The following is a 15263-nucleotide window of genomic DNA, read 5'->3' as shown; positions in this document are numbered from 1 at the left end:
ATGTCTGGTTAAAGCAGGCTGTCTGATTAAATCTGGCTCCTTGTTAACCAAAAGGGGATCCTGAATAATTTGCTCAGCCTCTTGGTTCTTTTTCTCTTTGACGGGGTTAATAAAACCCACCCAAGGATGTTGTAAGGATTAAAATGTGATAAAGAAGATACTCGCACATAATAAACACACCTGCTTTGGTAAAGGAGCATCAGCAGGGTTGGTTTGCTGAGTGTGTGTGTGTGTGTGTGTGTGTGCGCGCGCTATGCTACTGTAAAAGAAGCAAAAAAGAGAGGCACGTGGTTCAGCTCTCAGAGGGTGGATTCCACTGGTCTTACTTTAGTTCCTTTTGCAGGAAGAGCTCAGAATCACAACAAGGAAACTAACCCCAAAGATGAACCTCGCATGTCAAATCTTAGCCAGCTTCCTTCTGATTTTCGTCTTTTACATCAAAGGTAAGTTGGTGTGGGTCTCCGTTGGAGACCCAAAAGTAAGCATGAAAGTCAAAAAGTCATAGCCTAAAATTTCTCTGGAAGTGAGTCTCGAGATCTCAGTAACTGTCTTGCTTTTTATAGGTGAGGTCATTGAAACCAAGCTTGTCTGGGGTGCCCTTGGTCATGACTTTGACCTGGACTCTGCTGGTTTTCAAATGAATGCTAAGATAGACCATATACGATGGGAAAAAGGCAAAACCAAGGTTGCAGAACTCAAAACAGGCATACTTAAAGACACACATGGAAAATACAACATATCAACAAACGGATTTCTGAAAATTAAACGTCTGATGATGAATGACAGCGATATCTACAAGGTGGCTATATATGATAAAAATGGAAAGAGTGTATTGAGAAGAAATTATCAATTGAATATTCAAGGTAAGTCTCATTCCCTAAATTCCTCCATCTCAGTATGGGCGCTACTTAGCAAGTTGGGGAATAACATTTATGGAATGGCCCCAGCCTGCCCTTGGCCAGGGTGGGGGAGCCCTAAAGGAGAACTAATGCATCTCTCCCACCTCAGGGAGGGCTCCAGTCCTGTGGAAGAGATGGAGTCTCCGCATGGGGAGATACACGGCCAATAAAAGTTCGACTCTCTTTGCCGAAAATGCTCTCTTCCGTGGTTATGGGGATGTGGAGCTGAGTGTAGAACCTAGATCAAGGTGGCATTGATCAGGAGGAGAGGAACAGGTGGGAAGAAGAGAAAAGTGGTCATTTCAAGTGGATGATGAAAAAGCAAGCTGGGTGTGGAGAAGACTAACTGGAAAGAGGTGGGTCTTCCTTTTAGAGAGACATTTCAAGCCAGGATGCCCTGAAAGAGTATTTATATGGCAGGAAAGGGCTGGAAGTAATGAGTTTAAAGATGAACAGCCCTTGTTTCAGATCTGCTCAACATCAGAGTGATGAAAAGTGGAAGATAATTTGGGCTAATGGCTACAGAAAATACAGCAGGTGTGGCCGTATGTGTGTGATGCCCTGGGAGTGCTGGAGGGCCTGTTGAAGATGAGCCTGGGAGCTGCTGCTACAGTACCAGTGGGGTGTGGGGGGGGGTAGGGTACTACTTGGGGATTCTCAACTCGGGCTGCATGTTAGAGTCAACTGAGGCCCTAGGAAAAGTTACTGGTGCCTAGGTCTCAGCCCAGAACAATCAAATCAGAATTTCTTGACATGGGACCTGGGCTAAAGCTCCTCAGCTGATTCTAATGGGCAGCCAGAACCGACGACCCCCCAGAGTCGATAAGGGGTGCCTGGAAAATAGGGAAGTAGAGTACATGAAGGGTGCTGGATGGAGAAAGAATGGGCAAGATGGCTTGGGTGCAGGAGACAAGGAAGAGAAAGTGAAATTGAAATGACATTGACATTCAAAGCCTGGGGAGGCTTGGCAGGGCGTGATAAGGAGAAGGGGAAGAAGGCCTCAGTTTGGAGAGGAGGGTAGGAACCCCCCCATGAGCAAAAGCCAGAGATGCAGCGAGCAAACAAACCAGTATTTCTGTGCTTCACACAGGAAATGTCGCTAGAGGCAGGGCCCCTTCCCCCTCCCCAGGGTCACCTTCCAGCCCTGCTGTCAGCACGTGGGCCTGGCAGCAGCCCTCCATTCCAGCTCCCATTACCAGTTCCCGTATCCAGCTCACGTGACAACTCTCCGTACCCCAGTTCTGCAGCCTTAAATGGAGAGCACATTCCAGAAATGGTGCAGGACTGGAAGTGGCCTCTATTCAGGGGCTCTGAGAACACCGATCTCATGACTCCTGTCCATACAGGCTCAAGTGTTCCCTTCCGAACAGGAGCCACACATCTGTGTCTTGTCTAGTAACGCACACGGTGATAATGGCTTACCAGCCGGTGTCAGATGCTTTGCTCCATGATCTTATTTAAGTTTCCAGACAATCCTGAGAGCTAGTTGTTATTGTCCTCTTACTATCTGGAGGGAAACAGAAGTGACTTCTCCACAGTCTCACACCTTGACAGGAGTGGAGTCAGGGTGCAACTCCGGGGCTTCCCTTAACAAGGATGGTGACATTTTTTCCCCCTCAAACAGCTTTTTTGAGATAGAATTCACATTCCAGAAGTTCACCCACTTGAAGTGTACACTTCATCAGCTTCGGGTATATTCACAGAGCTGTGCAACCAGCACACAGTTGATTTTAGAACATTCTCATTACCCCCAAAATAAACCCCTCATTCCTTGGCCAAAAGACAGATCTTTCCATGGCACAGCAGCCGCCTGGTGTGTGTGTGTGTGTGTGTGCGCGCGCGCCAGTGTCACACAGCATTTTAATTCAGTTTGTGGTTTGGTCCCTGTTATTTGCCACATGGCTTCAGGCAAATTCTCTGCTCCGTGTCTGATCTTTGTAATGATAGGTCCATGGGATGTACAATGAGACAAGGAAGCAAAGGTGCCCTGCAGCACTTGGAACCCCATACCCATTTGCAAAATGCTAACACCCTCCCCCATCCCTGTTTCTTTATGCTGCTCATAGCTTCAGTTTCTGTACCCATATCTCCTTACTGGTGGCGCTGCTGCCCCTGGCCAAAGAGGCATTGGAAGCTCTCTTAAAAGCATGTGTTAGGGGAGAATGAATAAATCCCAGCAACCTCGAACTAAGGCATTCTCATCTATGTGATGTGCCCCCACTTGATCCAGCCATGCTTCTTCCAGGAAGCCACCTCACAGGGAGAATATGCACAAAGACGTGGCTTCAGGAGCCTGGTCATAACTGTATGGTTTATATTAGTGAAATACTGGAAGGCATTGCAAAGTCCCCAGCAGGTATACATTAAATTAAGAAGACATCATCTAAAGAGATGATAGAGGGTGAATATCAATGTCCACAAAGGAAAGAATTTCATAATAGATCAATGGTAAGGACGAAGCAGTCTCCAAAATCATCTGATCCAGTTTTAGTTTTTAAAACATTATTTATATATGTATTATGTATAGAAATCACCTGGTAAGGTAAGGATAGACAACAAAATATTAATAATTATTGGCTCTGGGTAGTAGAATTGCATGTGATTTTTAATCTTGCCACATTTTGTTGCTTCTGATCAATTTTTACCATGACTGGATGTTAACTTTATAAATAAAAAAAGATTCTTTCCATTTTAAAAAGACAAGTAAACACCTTAACTTGACCCCTAGACTATGCACTGACCCTGCCTTGTTGACTGTCCATCCTCTTCAAACTGAATCACCCAGAATCTTGCGATGGGAAGAAAAGTTCATTTCTGCATGTGGATATGTTAGGGCAGAAATGAAATCTGATGGAAAAGTTGATGGAGAAGATCCATTGGCTGGGAGGCAGGCAAAGAGGGAGTCATTGACAAAGAAGCCATCCAGCTGCATAATGAATGGAGAGAAGTTGAGAGGAAAAGGTGGCAAGCCTGGGGAAGGGGAGTAAGGGTGAGATCAAGACCAGAAGAGAAGAAAAAGGAGGAGGTCACAAAAGTAAGAAGTGGTGGGGTTAGGATTTGGACCTGCGCCATCTGAAGCAAAGGACTTTGTCTTTCATGACACAGCCTTGGCATATTATGGTGTCAGAAAAAGAGAGGCAAGGAGTTGATGATGATGAATATTACAGGAACCACACTGACATTGGTACCTAACGATTTGCCCAGGGCTCTGTCGCATGTCATCTCTGACAGGTGGGGCGTGTCTTGCTTATCCATCTCTCACAGATGAAGCCCAGTGAGGCATGGTGAGGGCTTGAGCAGCTTTGGATGGGGCTGGGGCCCACTGACCCCAGAGCTTGAGCTGCACACCTGGCCCTCTGCTCCCAGGACCTGGTGGATGGTAGCAGGGAGAGGGAGTTGTTTGTGACCAGGGTCCCAGGCCACACATGTAACGATGCCTCCAGGGTAGGGTTCCCAGCTGCTTTGAAGCATTGCACCTCCTCAGGCTTGTGGGGATCAGAACATGTTAACCATCTTACCCATGCTACTGAACTTGGACTTGGGAGAGCAGACTCTTTCCCTGATCTGTCACTTGTTAGTGGGTGCCCTTAGACCACCATTTAACTTCTCAGGTCTTAGGTATGTCCTCTGTAAACGGCAAGAAAACACCAACCTCTCCTGTTTGTTAGGATTAAATGATATTGTGTGTGTGAAAACATTTTAAGGTATAAAATGGCACATAAACATTTGATATATTTTTTTCACTCATATAATGTAGCTATGAACTTCACCAGAAAAAAAAAATTGTGCTGAATGTGCCATATAAAAAAAATTTAGGGGATCCCTGGGTGGCTCAGCAGCTTGGCACCTGCACCTGAACTAGTCGGGGCCAGGATCCCTCAGCTAGTCGGGGCCAGGATCATGACTCCCAGGGTCATGATGGAGAAGGGAGCAAAAAAGATTACCTGCCTTTGGCCCAGGGCGTGATCCTGGAGTCCTGGGATCGAATCCCGCTTTGGGCTCCTGGCATGGAGCCTGCTTCTCCCTCCTCCTGTGTCTCTGCCTCTCTCTCTCTCTCTCTCTCTCTGTGTGCCTATCATAAATAAATAAATAGATACATCTTAAAAAAAATAAAAAATATAAAAATTTTTTAATGATTTTCAAAAATGGATAGTGGTCTTGGAAATTGTTCCCCGGCCCCCAACTAACTCCATTCTCCCCTCTAAAAATAAGTGTGTCTATTAAAATAAGAAAATTGGTTCATGAATTGGATCTTTTTTTTTTTTTCCAGAAGAGGTCTCAACACCTAAGATCCTCTGGAGTTGTGGCAACCAATCCCTGACCTGTGAGATAACAAGTGGAACTGACCCTACATTAATGCTGTATGTAAATCAGACCATGATCAAAAGCCTTCTTAACATGACGATCGTGCAATGGAATTGGACAACCCAACAGGAAATGACAGTCAGTTGCGCAGCAAAAAATGAAGTCAGCCAGAAAAGGGAAGTGAAAACCATCAATTGTTCAGGTGCGTGGCAAGCACTGGTCAGACATTCCGAGCTCACTTCCCAAATACAGCCTGTTAGCTCCAGGGCAGAGACTTGCTCAGCGTAGAGGGACCTGCCTGGGAGGCAGCCCGAGCTCAGGGTGAGAACTGAAAACACACTTCTTCCTCCTGGAACCCTTCAGTGAAGCCTTGGAGGAGGGAAGAGGTGGTAGCCTATGGTTACCTGTCTTGGGCATCCCTCCAAGGAGCACAATTTAATCTCAGGCAATTAAAAAGATCCTCTTCTGGGAGAAGGAATGGCCAGATTGAAGGAGTAGAAGGAGCTCTAGAGGTTATCTCATGCAAACCCCCATTTCCCAGAGAGGTAAACTGACTTGCCCAAGGTCCCTCAGCTAGTCGGGGCCAGGATCATGACTCCCAGGGTCATGATGGAGAAGGGAGCAAAAAAGATTACTATCAGGAAGGGGGATAGGCAGTACCTCTTACCAGGACCAAGGTAGAAAACCAGAAATTAGGGGCATGGAGAGAGGATGAGCTCAAGGCCAGGGAGGATGGTGGACACAGTGAGGTAATGCTCCCCCTGCCGCAGAGCTGACAGCCCCACGTTGGTGCCAGCACCAGGAAGTCCTGAAACCCCAACAGTCTAAGCTCTTCCCCCAGAGTCCCTGCTTGACATGACTCCCGGAAGTAATTTTTGAGGGGCAGCCCGCTCTTGGGGGAGCTCTGGGAAAGTCTAGCTCATGTCTGTCCATCTTTGAGAGGATCACCTTGTCAGAGTTTCTTTCCCTCTCTGGGCTTCAGCTTCCTGGTCCACAAAGAGGACGAGCCCCATGATCCCTGAGAGTTTACTCTTGGTCCACTGTGAGGACCTTTCCCATGCCTTCTGCTTAACCCCTCTGAAGGGAAACTGAACACAAAAAAGTAGCTACTCAGCCAGAGGCCTTGAGATTTGACAGGGACTATGGTTGGTTGGTTCGTTACCTCAGGAAATAGCCCGGAGCTGGTCCGAAGGCAACACATAAGACTTTTCATATATGCTCTGAATGAGTTATCTGCTGCTGCATAACAAATGACCCCTGTTTAAAACACAGTGACTAGCTCCAGTTTCTGTGAGTCATGAGTCTGGGGTGACTTAGCTGGGGGATCTTACCTGAGGCTGCAGTCAGGAAGCTGGCAGGGAACACAGTCATGTCAGTCAGGTCCAGGCTCTGCTGAGGGAGGACCCATGTCCGGGCTTGCTCATGGGAACCATTGGGCCGCCTCACAATGTGGCTACCAGCGGCTCTGGGTGCAGGATCAGAGAGAGCCAGAGTGAGCACTCAAGGCAAAAGCCACCACGCTGTCTTCGTAACTTAGTCTCAGGGGTGAGATCCCAATCATATCTGCTATATTCTGTTCTTCAGAAGCAACTCAACAAGCCTAGGCCACGTGCATAGGAGGGAATTACACAAAGATGGGGATGCCAGGAGGTGGGGAGTATGGGGGGCCGTCTTAGAGGCTGCCAACTGCACACTTAGACCGGTATCACCTCACTCCCATGTCAGCACACCAGCCATGACCTCACAACCCCCACCACAAAGTCTCAGTGAGTGAAGCTGGCCCCCCTGGACTTCACGACCTCTTTTCCCCCTTCTAGGAGGGACATACTTCTACTAAAAATTATTCATTGTTTATCTGAAATTCAAATGTAACTGGATTTCCTGTGGTTTATCTGGCAACCCTGTTCTTTGTGGTTATTTTAACCAGATCCCACCAGCATAGAAATGGGTGTGCACTGGGGATGGAGGGAATCAGGGAGGCCCTCGGGAGAAGCCAAGGCTCGAAGGTAGAGCATTCATGTCTCTTACTCTGTGATGCAGGGTCCGGAAAAGGGCCACTAAAGACATGGGAAGAACACCTGGGGGAGGTAGGGTAGGTGCAGGTGCTCTTGGAGACCCTCAGAGGGATGCCTTTTGAGGTCCAAGCCCAAGAGGGGCCAGGAAAAGACTACTCATTTGGCTCAGCAAAAGGGAGCATACACTCGAAACCAAAACACTGAGGGAGGAGCAGGTCTGGAAGTGGAGGGACCACATCACGTGAACTTAGGGGTGCATCCTCCCTGAGGGGGCATACAGGAAGCGGTATGCTTGCATTCAGAGATGGTGAGGACATGGTTTTAAATGATGTAGCCTCTGAGACAGGCTGGAATGTTCTCTGTGGAGGGCACCCAGGCACCTTGGAGGGCCCGGCTGAACAGACCTGAGAGCAGATGGTGTAAGGCGTGCCGCTGTGTCTATGAGTGCCCCAGACAGAGGTGTGGCCACCCTGTATGGGAACTCAAAGAGGCTGAGTGCTGGCAGCCCCTACTCCCCCGCCTGTTCCCACTGGGTCAGATCCTGGGAAGGGCAGCCTGAGAGAGACTCTGGCAGCCCCTTGGCTCCAGAACCACCTTTGACTCTCAAAGGGCAGGTGCCCCAGTACCTCTCCCCCTGGGGAAACAGCTTCCAGAAACGCCAGTGCCCAGAGCTCTACTAAGAGCAAGAGCTCGCCTCTGTGTGTTATTTTACAGTTTACAAAGCATTTCACATCCATTATCTGATTGACCTCCAACAGCCACCCTGTGATGTAAGTCTCATTATCTCCCTTTTATGCAGGATGGAATAGGCTCAGAGAGGTGTAGTAGCTTGCCAAAGGTCACACAGCTCTGTCCTAGAAGAGCCTGGATTCAAATCCATTTCTCTGAACATTTCTCTGAACACTAACTGAATGGTTATCCTCATTGCAATGGGGCGGCTGAAGTTCTGTGAGCTGAAGATCAAATCCACCACCGCGGCTAACTCACTGTGTGTCTGGGTTTCTCTCATAGGCCAGGGAAAATCTGGGAGGCACTGCTGACCAGCAGGCTGGGCAAGTGAAATATTTACCCCGAGTCTTTGGAAACTGCCTGGTCAAAAATAAAAGCCCCCCCAAACAAAAACAAAAACCCTAAAACCAAAAACCATGGTGTAGGAGGGCAGCCAGAGATGAAGGTGGATAAATACGCAGAAACGTGGACTTAAGGGGCTGCTTGAAGGCACCACCCATGAACAGATACTGTGTGGCCCCGGACAACCCATCTTCCCTCTCTGGGCCTGTGAAACCAGAAGTGATCCTGGATTGTCTCTAAGTTCCTTCTCAGAGCTAAACTTCTGTGACGTGCTCATTGACAGTGGTGGTGGTGCAGGGGCAGCGGACCATGCCCCGGTACATGAAGAAGCTGGCACTTCTACTCCAGAGCAGCGGTCCTCCCAGGAGCCCTCTGGGTGGGGGGGGGGGGGGGGTGGGCTTATCCCAGACTCCGTGTCCTATCAGAGATCGCCACAAGTGACAGCCTCCATGAGCTCAGCTTCTCTGAGGTTGAAAAGCCCCATCAGCCTCTTTGATCTGCTTCACGTGGGAGGCAGGGGTCCTTGGCCAGAGCAATGAAGTGGCCCCTCTGCCTGGGACCCCTCCCCTCCATCCACTTCTGTTTCTCTTGCAGAGAAGGGCCTGGACATCTATCTCATTGTTGGCATTTGTGGAGGAGGCACCATTTTCATTATCTTTATGACACTACTCATTTTCTACATCAACAAGAGAAAAAAACAGAACAGTAGGAGAAATGGTAAGCTCCCCCATGTCTGTCCCACCCGCAGGCCCGGACAAAATCCCCGTGGAAACAACTCATGGGGATGACACTGTGAGTCTGGAAAGAAAATGATGGAGACTGGTAGTTTCAGAATGTCAGGGTTATAACCAGTGGTTACAGTTTTTTCCATTCTCTGGTTAGCTTGGTCTTTGAAAAACAAATTCTCGGTGGTGACAGAGGGAGAGCTTTGAGAAGCCGAATCCCAGTTGGCCCCTTGGAATCCACCAGCCATCGAGGCTGACTCGATGAAAGTCTTGTGTGGACATATTCTGAATGAACCACACAACTCTACGTGGGTAGAATGATTTGTTTCAAAACGTCATCTCCATGAACAAACATCCCCTCTAGAGTGGGGGCGGAGGGGGAGGAGGGCAAGGTGTGTTCAGGACCACGCTCCCAGGAACACTGGTAAAATTTCAGAGACCCACAGGACACATTTGGTCTAAAACCAGGGAGTTATACCCTCTCTTCCAACTTATTCTTTAGAGGGGATATGCTAATGCTGGACTGTTTCTTTCTCGAATCGGGGCAGTCCAACAACCCACCAAGAAGGAAAATGTTATGCTCTTAAGTGAGGAGCTGGTTTAGGGGGCACAGCTACCCAAGGCAGTGGGTTCTGATAGTGTCAGGTGTCCCTGCAGGCTCTGGGCATGCTGGGATCCCATCCTGCTGGTGGGTCCAGCAGGGTGCCTCTGGCCCACAGCAAGACATGCAGCCAGGCAAGCAAGCCCCTCAGGTTCTGTGCAGTCTGATCTTCACAGTAGGACTTCGTCCTCTGATGTTGGGTCTCTCCCTAGAGAGAGCCCAGGATGATTTGGCTTCCTTGCTTCAGACTTCTTGCCTCGGGTCCCCTTCAGGCCATTGCCCCTCAGCCCCATGTCCTGCCACGCCTTTGCCCCCAGAATGGCGCCATGCTTCCATTGCCATCTTTCCAGCCCTTTCTGCACCCCCCACGGAGCAGACCTCCTTGCTGAGTCCTATAGGCACCCATGGCTCCCTCACCCCAATGCCCTACTTAGGCCGTTTTCTGCCCAAGTGTGCTTGCAAAGACCCTTTCTCCGTTGCTTACTGCTCCAAGATCACATAGTCTTCCAAGGTGGACCTCACATGCGATCCCATGACGAGGTGATCTCTGCTTTCCACATGATAATTAGCTCACGCTGACAAAGCAGTCGCTTGTGTCAGGCACTCATTCTCTGTAATATAATGCTTTGCATTCATTATCATATCCAACTTTCCGACTGATCTCATGAGATAGATTATATCCATACAGATGAGAAAACTGAAGCTCAATGAGGTTAAATGATTTCCCCCAAATCCTATGGCCAGTGGGCTGAGTCAAGAACGAGGGTGATAGAAGCAAGGGGTTCCGTGCAATTGGAGGAGCCCACCATGTTCAGGGTTCACCCTAACCTTGCCCACCCCTGAGAGTGAGGCTCCTTCATTTCTGTACCCTGGGTGCCTTGCTTGCTTCATCCTAGCCTGGGCCCTGGGTGCATAACCAGGAGGTGGGGTGAGGAAGGACACTGAGCCTGGAGGAATTCCCAGGAGCAGACATTTGGGCAGTGGCCGTGGGGATGGAGGTGAGCACGCTGGGCCCCAAAGTCCTGCTCAGAGCCCCAGCTCACCTATCTGTGCAAGGCAGCCTGGGGTCTCAGCCACTTGGCCACACCCCACTCGTCCCCCCCAGAGCTCTGGGACTCTGCACCTCCCTGGCGACTCTGGGCTTGTGGTTTGGCAGTCCTGGTGTGTGTCATTCGATTCTATGCTTCTTGAGGGTGAGTATCTTGTCCCGTCGCCAGCTGGTTTCTGAGCCATCACTGCCACGTAGCAGTGGCACCTAAGTCTAGAAGATGGAAAATAAATGTTTGAAGAACACATGTACAAAGAGGGGGGTGAACAGACTGGTAAACAAATGGGCAGCCCAAGCTTGCCTCAGAGGGGATGAAAGAGGCCTCCCCAAAGCTGCACGGCTGGAAATTGGGAGCAGAATCAAAGCCCTTCCCACTGGGCCTCCCAGCAGGCCCTCAGCTGCCTCGGGGCACCAAAGATGACTTAGAGGGTGGGCTCTTCCTCTTTCTGTGCCCTTTACCTTTTGTGCTTACAGCACCCTGTCCCCTTGCATGTTGCCACCATGTCCTCAGACCCTGAGTCTTCACATTCATAGCTGCCTGAGGCCTGGATTTCCAGCCATCAGGAGAGGCCGTCCTACTGACACCCTCATGGGAAGTTACAAGGCCATGCTCAGAGGGGGCTCAGCTGCACATGCCCATGCCAATGTGAGCACCATGCATTGGCCACAGGAGAATGTCCTCTTCCCAGCTCCCTCGGCTGCCCTGCGAGTATGGCTTCGGACAGAGGGACTGGGATTCTCCCTTGTAGCCCCAGGGGGGGCCAGGGGAGCCAGAGAGGCCCCTCAGGCCTAGAAAAGCCGAGCCTCCTCACAGACTCCCTGTGTGGTTATAAAACAGCAAGTAGCTCCTATTATTGGGAGTGGTGGGCCTGTCTTCGTGGGCTGCTGTCACACATCACAGAAAATCCCAGACAGGTGACAGGATGAGAATTCTTTTCCTTCCAAGCCCAAGAGGATGGGACTTGCCTATGAATTTCTGAAAACCAGTAAGTTTCTGAGGACTAAACAGCCCCCGCACCAGAATATGGGCTGCCTTAGAGTGGAACTTGGATGAAAGGCAGAGCTAACAGGAAAACCTATCTGAAGGCAAGTCACTGACATCCCCTCTGACTATAGAGCTCCTAACCCAAGGGCTCTAACCACAAGGTGCTCTCAGGGCATGGTGTCTAGGATAACCCAGAGGCAAGGCTCTGAGAGCACTTGAGTGCCCTCTCCATGCCCAGACACCCTAGCACACAGGCCCCAGAGGGCCTGTTCTTTCCCATCAAGGCCCTCTACCTGCCTCTTTTGCCTCTGGCCCCCTGAGGTCCTGAAAGCCCTGGGCTCTCACTCTGCCCTGCTGGCAAGGTGATTCTGTCTCCCCTACAGGACCTGAAAATTTTAGAGGGTAGAGGTGGCTTCTGGTTCCTCACTGCATTCCCCCAAACAGCTAGCATGTCGTCTTGTATGTAGGTGGTACACTCATTAAATTCCTACACTGATCCTATCTTACCAAGAGAACTCTTAGAGGTTTTGCTGTTGCAGATGAGGAGCTGGGGCCACGAGCACACAGAGTAACCACCAAGGAAAAGGGCCGGAAGCCCCGTCAGTTTCCAGGATCAACTCCTCCAAATCCAGCTGTGTCCCAACCTCCGCCACCACCTAGTCATCGGGCCCAGGCCCCTTGTCATCGGCCCCCGCCTCCTAGCCACCGCGTCCAGCACCACCAGCAGAAGAAGCCTCCTGCTCCATCGGCCACACAAGTTCACCAGCAGAAGGGTCCTCCCCTCCCTCGGCCTCGAGTTCAACCGAAACCTCCCCATGGGGCCACTGAAAGCTCGTAACTCTGTCTCCCAACACAGTTGTCCTCTCCTTCTAAGTAAGAGACATAGAAATTGTTCTTTCCCACCAAAGCACTGTGGAGTTTCCCCCCTGCAGGGGGGCACAGGTGCACTTCCACCAGGTGCATTATGCCAGTTAGAATTATCACCTCCTGGAGCTGTGGGCCATGGCCATGTCTGCAGCTCCTAGCTCATCCACGTGCCTTAACACCCGGAGCCTCCGGCCTCCTCACAGATCCTCAGCAGGCCAGGAAGGGCTAGCAATATAAGTGCCAGCATCAGGATGATGGGCCACCAAGCACAAAGTTCTAGAGATCTCCTTGCCTCCCCTTCAGATCATGGGCAGACACGGGATGTCTCACTATACCCGTGCCTCACTGCAAGTGGCCTACCTGCTCGAGAGACCCTCTCGAGGGTTTCTTATGTGCCTGGTGGACACTTCCCCATCATCTTGGAGGTAGAAGTGAAATAAAAGCTTTGATTTGACCCAGTGTCTGCTCATTGTAGAAAGAAGCCCAGCATCAAGCTGCTGGAAGAGAAAGGGGCTGGGTGGTGTGACAGCAGGATCAAACTTGGTCACCCAAATTCACCTGGGCCACTGAATGCTCCCTGGAACAACCAGAACATGCTCCCCAGGTCTGAGCTGTGGTGCTGGCCCAACAAGTTATTTGCAGACATGTCTAAGAACCAAAATTCCCATGGGCACACTGCAACAACAGGCACCAGCAAATGCAATTGGGTGTCACTTCCTTGACTGTTCAGACATAGTCACAATGATCTGTAGAATCATCCTTAAAAAGACGGGAATCTGTGAATACTGGTGCTGCCATGAGCCTGTCAAACACCACCAAAGGGCAGGCTGAAAGCCAACTCAGTGGAATCAAGTCCCGAGTGTCTTGAATGGCCATTAGGCAAAGATCCTCACCCATCCCCAGCTAGTGGCTATGCTAGCTATACTGGGGGAAGTGGAAAGAAAAAAAAAAGCAAGGCAGTTTTCAGTTAAGGTTTTAAACAATAGGCGGTGAGAAGGCACCTGCTTTGAAATGTTTGGTGCCATGTTTGTGGTCCCGTCCGCCCTTTTGCTCCTGGCTTCTCAGACTTGCTAAACCTTGTCAAGATCTGGCAGGAAGCTCTGAGGTCTAAACCACAAAGTCTATGTATACTCAGGACTTCCTGTGAGAGCTCACCAAGGGGAGAACTGTGCCTGCCTCTGAACCTCAGTACCTATTGTGTCAGTACCCAGAGTGAATTATTAAGGATGATGATGGATGCACCCCCAAGGCCTCTTGAAATTCACACACTTAATCTGCCCACGTCACAGTCAGCACACGATCTACCTGGTGGGGGGTGGGGAGGATGAAGGTCTTAGTGATGCCTCCTTCTCCTTCTTTGAGGCACTCCTGAGTGATTCCATCAACCCTCTTGCCAGCATGGCTCAGTCTCATCCCCTTCATGAAGCCTTCCCTGGTCTTTCCAGCATAGGCCCTGACTTTCTTCTGAAATCCTGTGGTGCCATTGCATATGGTAGAGGACATATATTGCCCGTAACTACTCCAGAGTTCATCGTTCACAGAACATCTGTGTACCAGACTGTATCCTAGGTCGCGGGAACACAGAGGGTGTCTTTGCCTAGACTCAGCCTACAGTCTAGTTACAGTGAGGTGCACTGATAACCAGACAAATGTAACACAGCTTGGTAAGCTGAGGGCAGAGGCAAGTACAGCAGCCCAGACGAAGGACTTTGAACCCACACTGAGTGGAGGGACTGGGGTGACATAGAAGGCTTCCTCGAGGAGGTGGCTTCTGAAATTGAGTCATACTAAATCAGTAACATTGGTGAAGTTAATGGAATCACCCATGCAGAGGGGACGGCCTGAGTAAGGCTCACATCAGCTCCTGGTTTACACAGGTATGTGCTTCCTTTTTCAACCACTGTATTTCATCTACTTGAAGGTACCATTGACACTAAGTGGCATCAGTATTTGACATACCATGAAAGAGAAAAAACACTCTTAGTTGCATTATAACAGATGTTAAGATACAATCAGTTTTTAGGCGTGACCCCATTTCTGAGATGTTAAAATATTTTAAAAATGCTTTTTAGGATCAATGAAAGCTTCCAGAGGACAATGACTATTTCTCAGTATCATGTACTGAAAATGTCCTGAATGGATGAGGACAGTCCTGTCAAAGGAAGGGCAGTGAACATATGTGACATCCACGGATGTAGGACACATTCCCTGCCCTGCTGGAATCTCCATTGTGAGGCAGAAAACATGGGCTTTGCTTAAGATTTGTGCTGGTCACCCACATGTCCAGTGTTGTGTGACCTGCCACTGACCCTATCTGGAGCATAGACTTTCTGAGAAATGATCAGGCCAGCTGCATAAGAATAGACTGTGGACAAAAAAAAAGAAACAAAAAAAACAAAAAAAAAAAAACCTTAAAAAAAATGGGGTGCCTGGCTGGGTCAGTCAGAGGAGTGTGAGACTCTTGATCTTGGGATCGTGAGTACGAGACCCATGTTATATATAGAGATTACTTAAATAAATAAATAATGTTAAAAAAAAAAAGAGAACAGGCTGTGAAGCTTGTAAAAGAAATACTAATGATTCAATAGGTTAGGTTGGATCCCAAGCCCCTGTGTCTTTAATCCCTGTCCTTCAGCTTGGAGCTCTGTGTCCACTGTATTATGCTTTGATGCAGTTGCAGACATCTGTGCCTAGCAATATTTCCAGTTGACCAAATATTCTAATCTTTTTTCATTTATATGCAAAAG

The 15263-nt window shown here is 49.3% G+C and overlaps 1 protein-coding gene across 1 annotated transcript; it reads left to right on the top strand.

Moving 5' to 3' along the window:
* The first annotated feature begins 301 nt into the window (after positions 1–301).
* Positions 302–12970, top strand: CD2 (CD2 molecule). Its single transcript, XM_025994692.2, has 5 exons — positions 302–443; positions 564–863; positions 5170–5406; positions 8885–9007; positions 12189–12970. Exons 1-5 carry the CDS (start codon positions 383–385, stop codon positions 12485–12487), a joined length of 1020 nt encoding a protein of 339 aa, XP_025850477.1. The 5' UTR covers positions 302–382; the 3' UTR covers positions 12488–12970.
* Positions 12971–15263: the final 2293 nt, after the last annotated feature.

The sequence above is a fragment of the Vulpes vulpes genome, chromosome 8, assembly GCF_048418805.1.
Source record: "Vulpes vulpes isolate BD-2025 chromosome 8, VulVul3, whole genome shotgun sequence".
NCBI classification, from domain to species: Eukaryota; Metazoa; Chordata; class Mammalia; order Carnivora; family Canidae; genus Vulpes; species Vulpes vulpes.
This window is presented reverse-complemented; position numbering and strand designations above follow the sequence as displayed.

What these genes read in the sequence shown, in the direction of transcription:
- CD2 (XM_025994692.2), top strand. Translation starts at nt 383, where the DNA reads ATGAACCTCGCATGTCAAATCTTAGCCAGCTTCCTTCTGATTTTCGTC. An exon ending in GAAAACCATCAATTGTTCAG is followed by an intron (nt 5,407 to 8,884) that starts GTGCGTGGCAAG and finishes TTTCTCTTGCAG; the next exon opens with AGAAGGGCCTGGACATCTAT. An exon ending in ACAGAACAGTAGGAGAAATG is followed by an intron (nt 9,008 to 12,188) that starts GTAAGCTCCCCC and finishes TTGCTGTTGCAG; the next exon opens with ATGAGGAGCTGGGGCCACGA.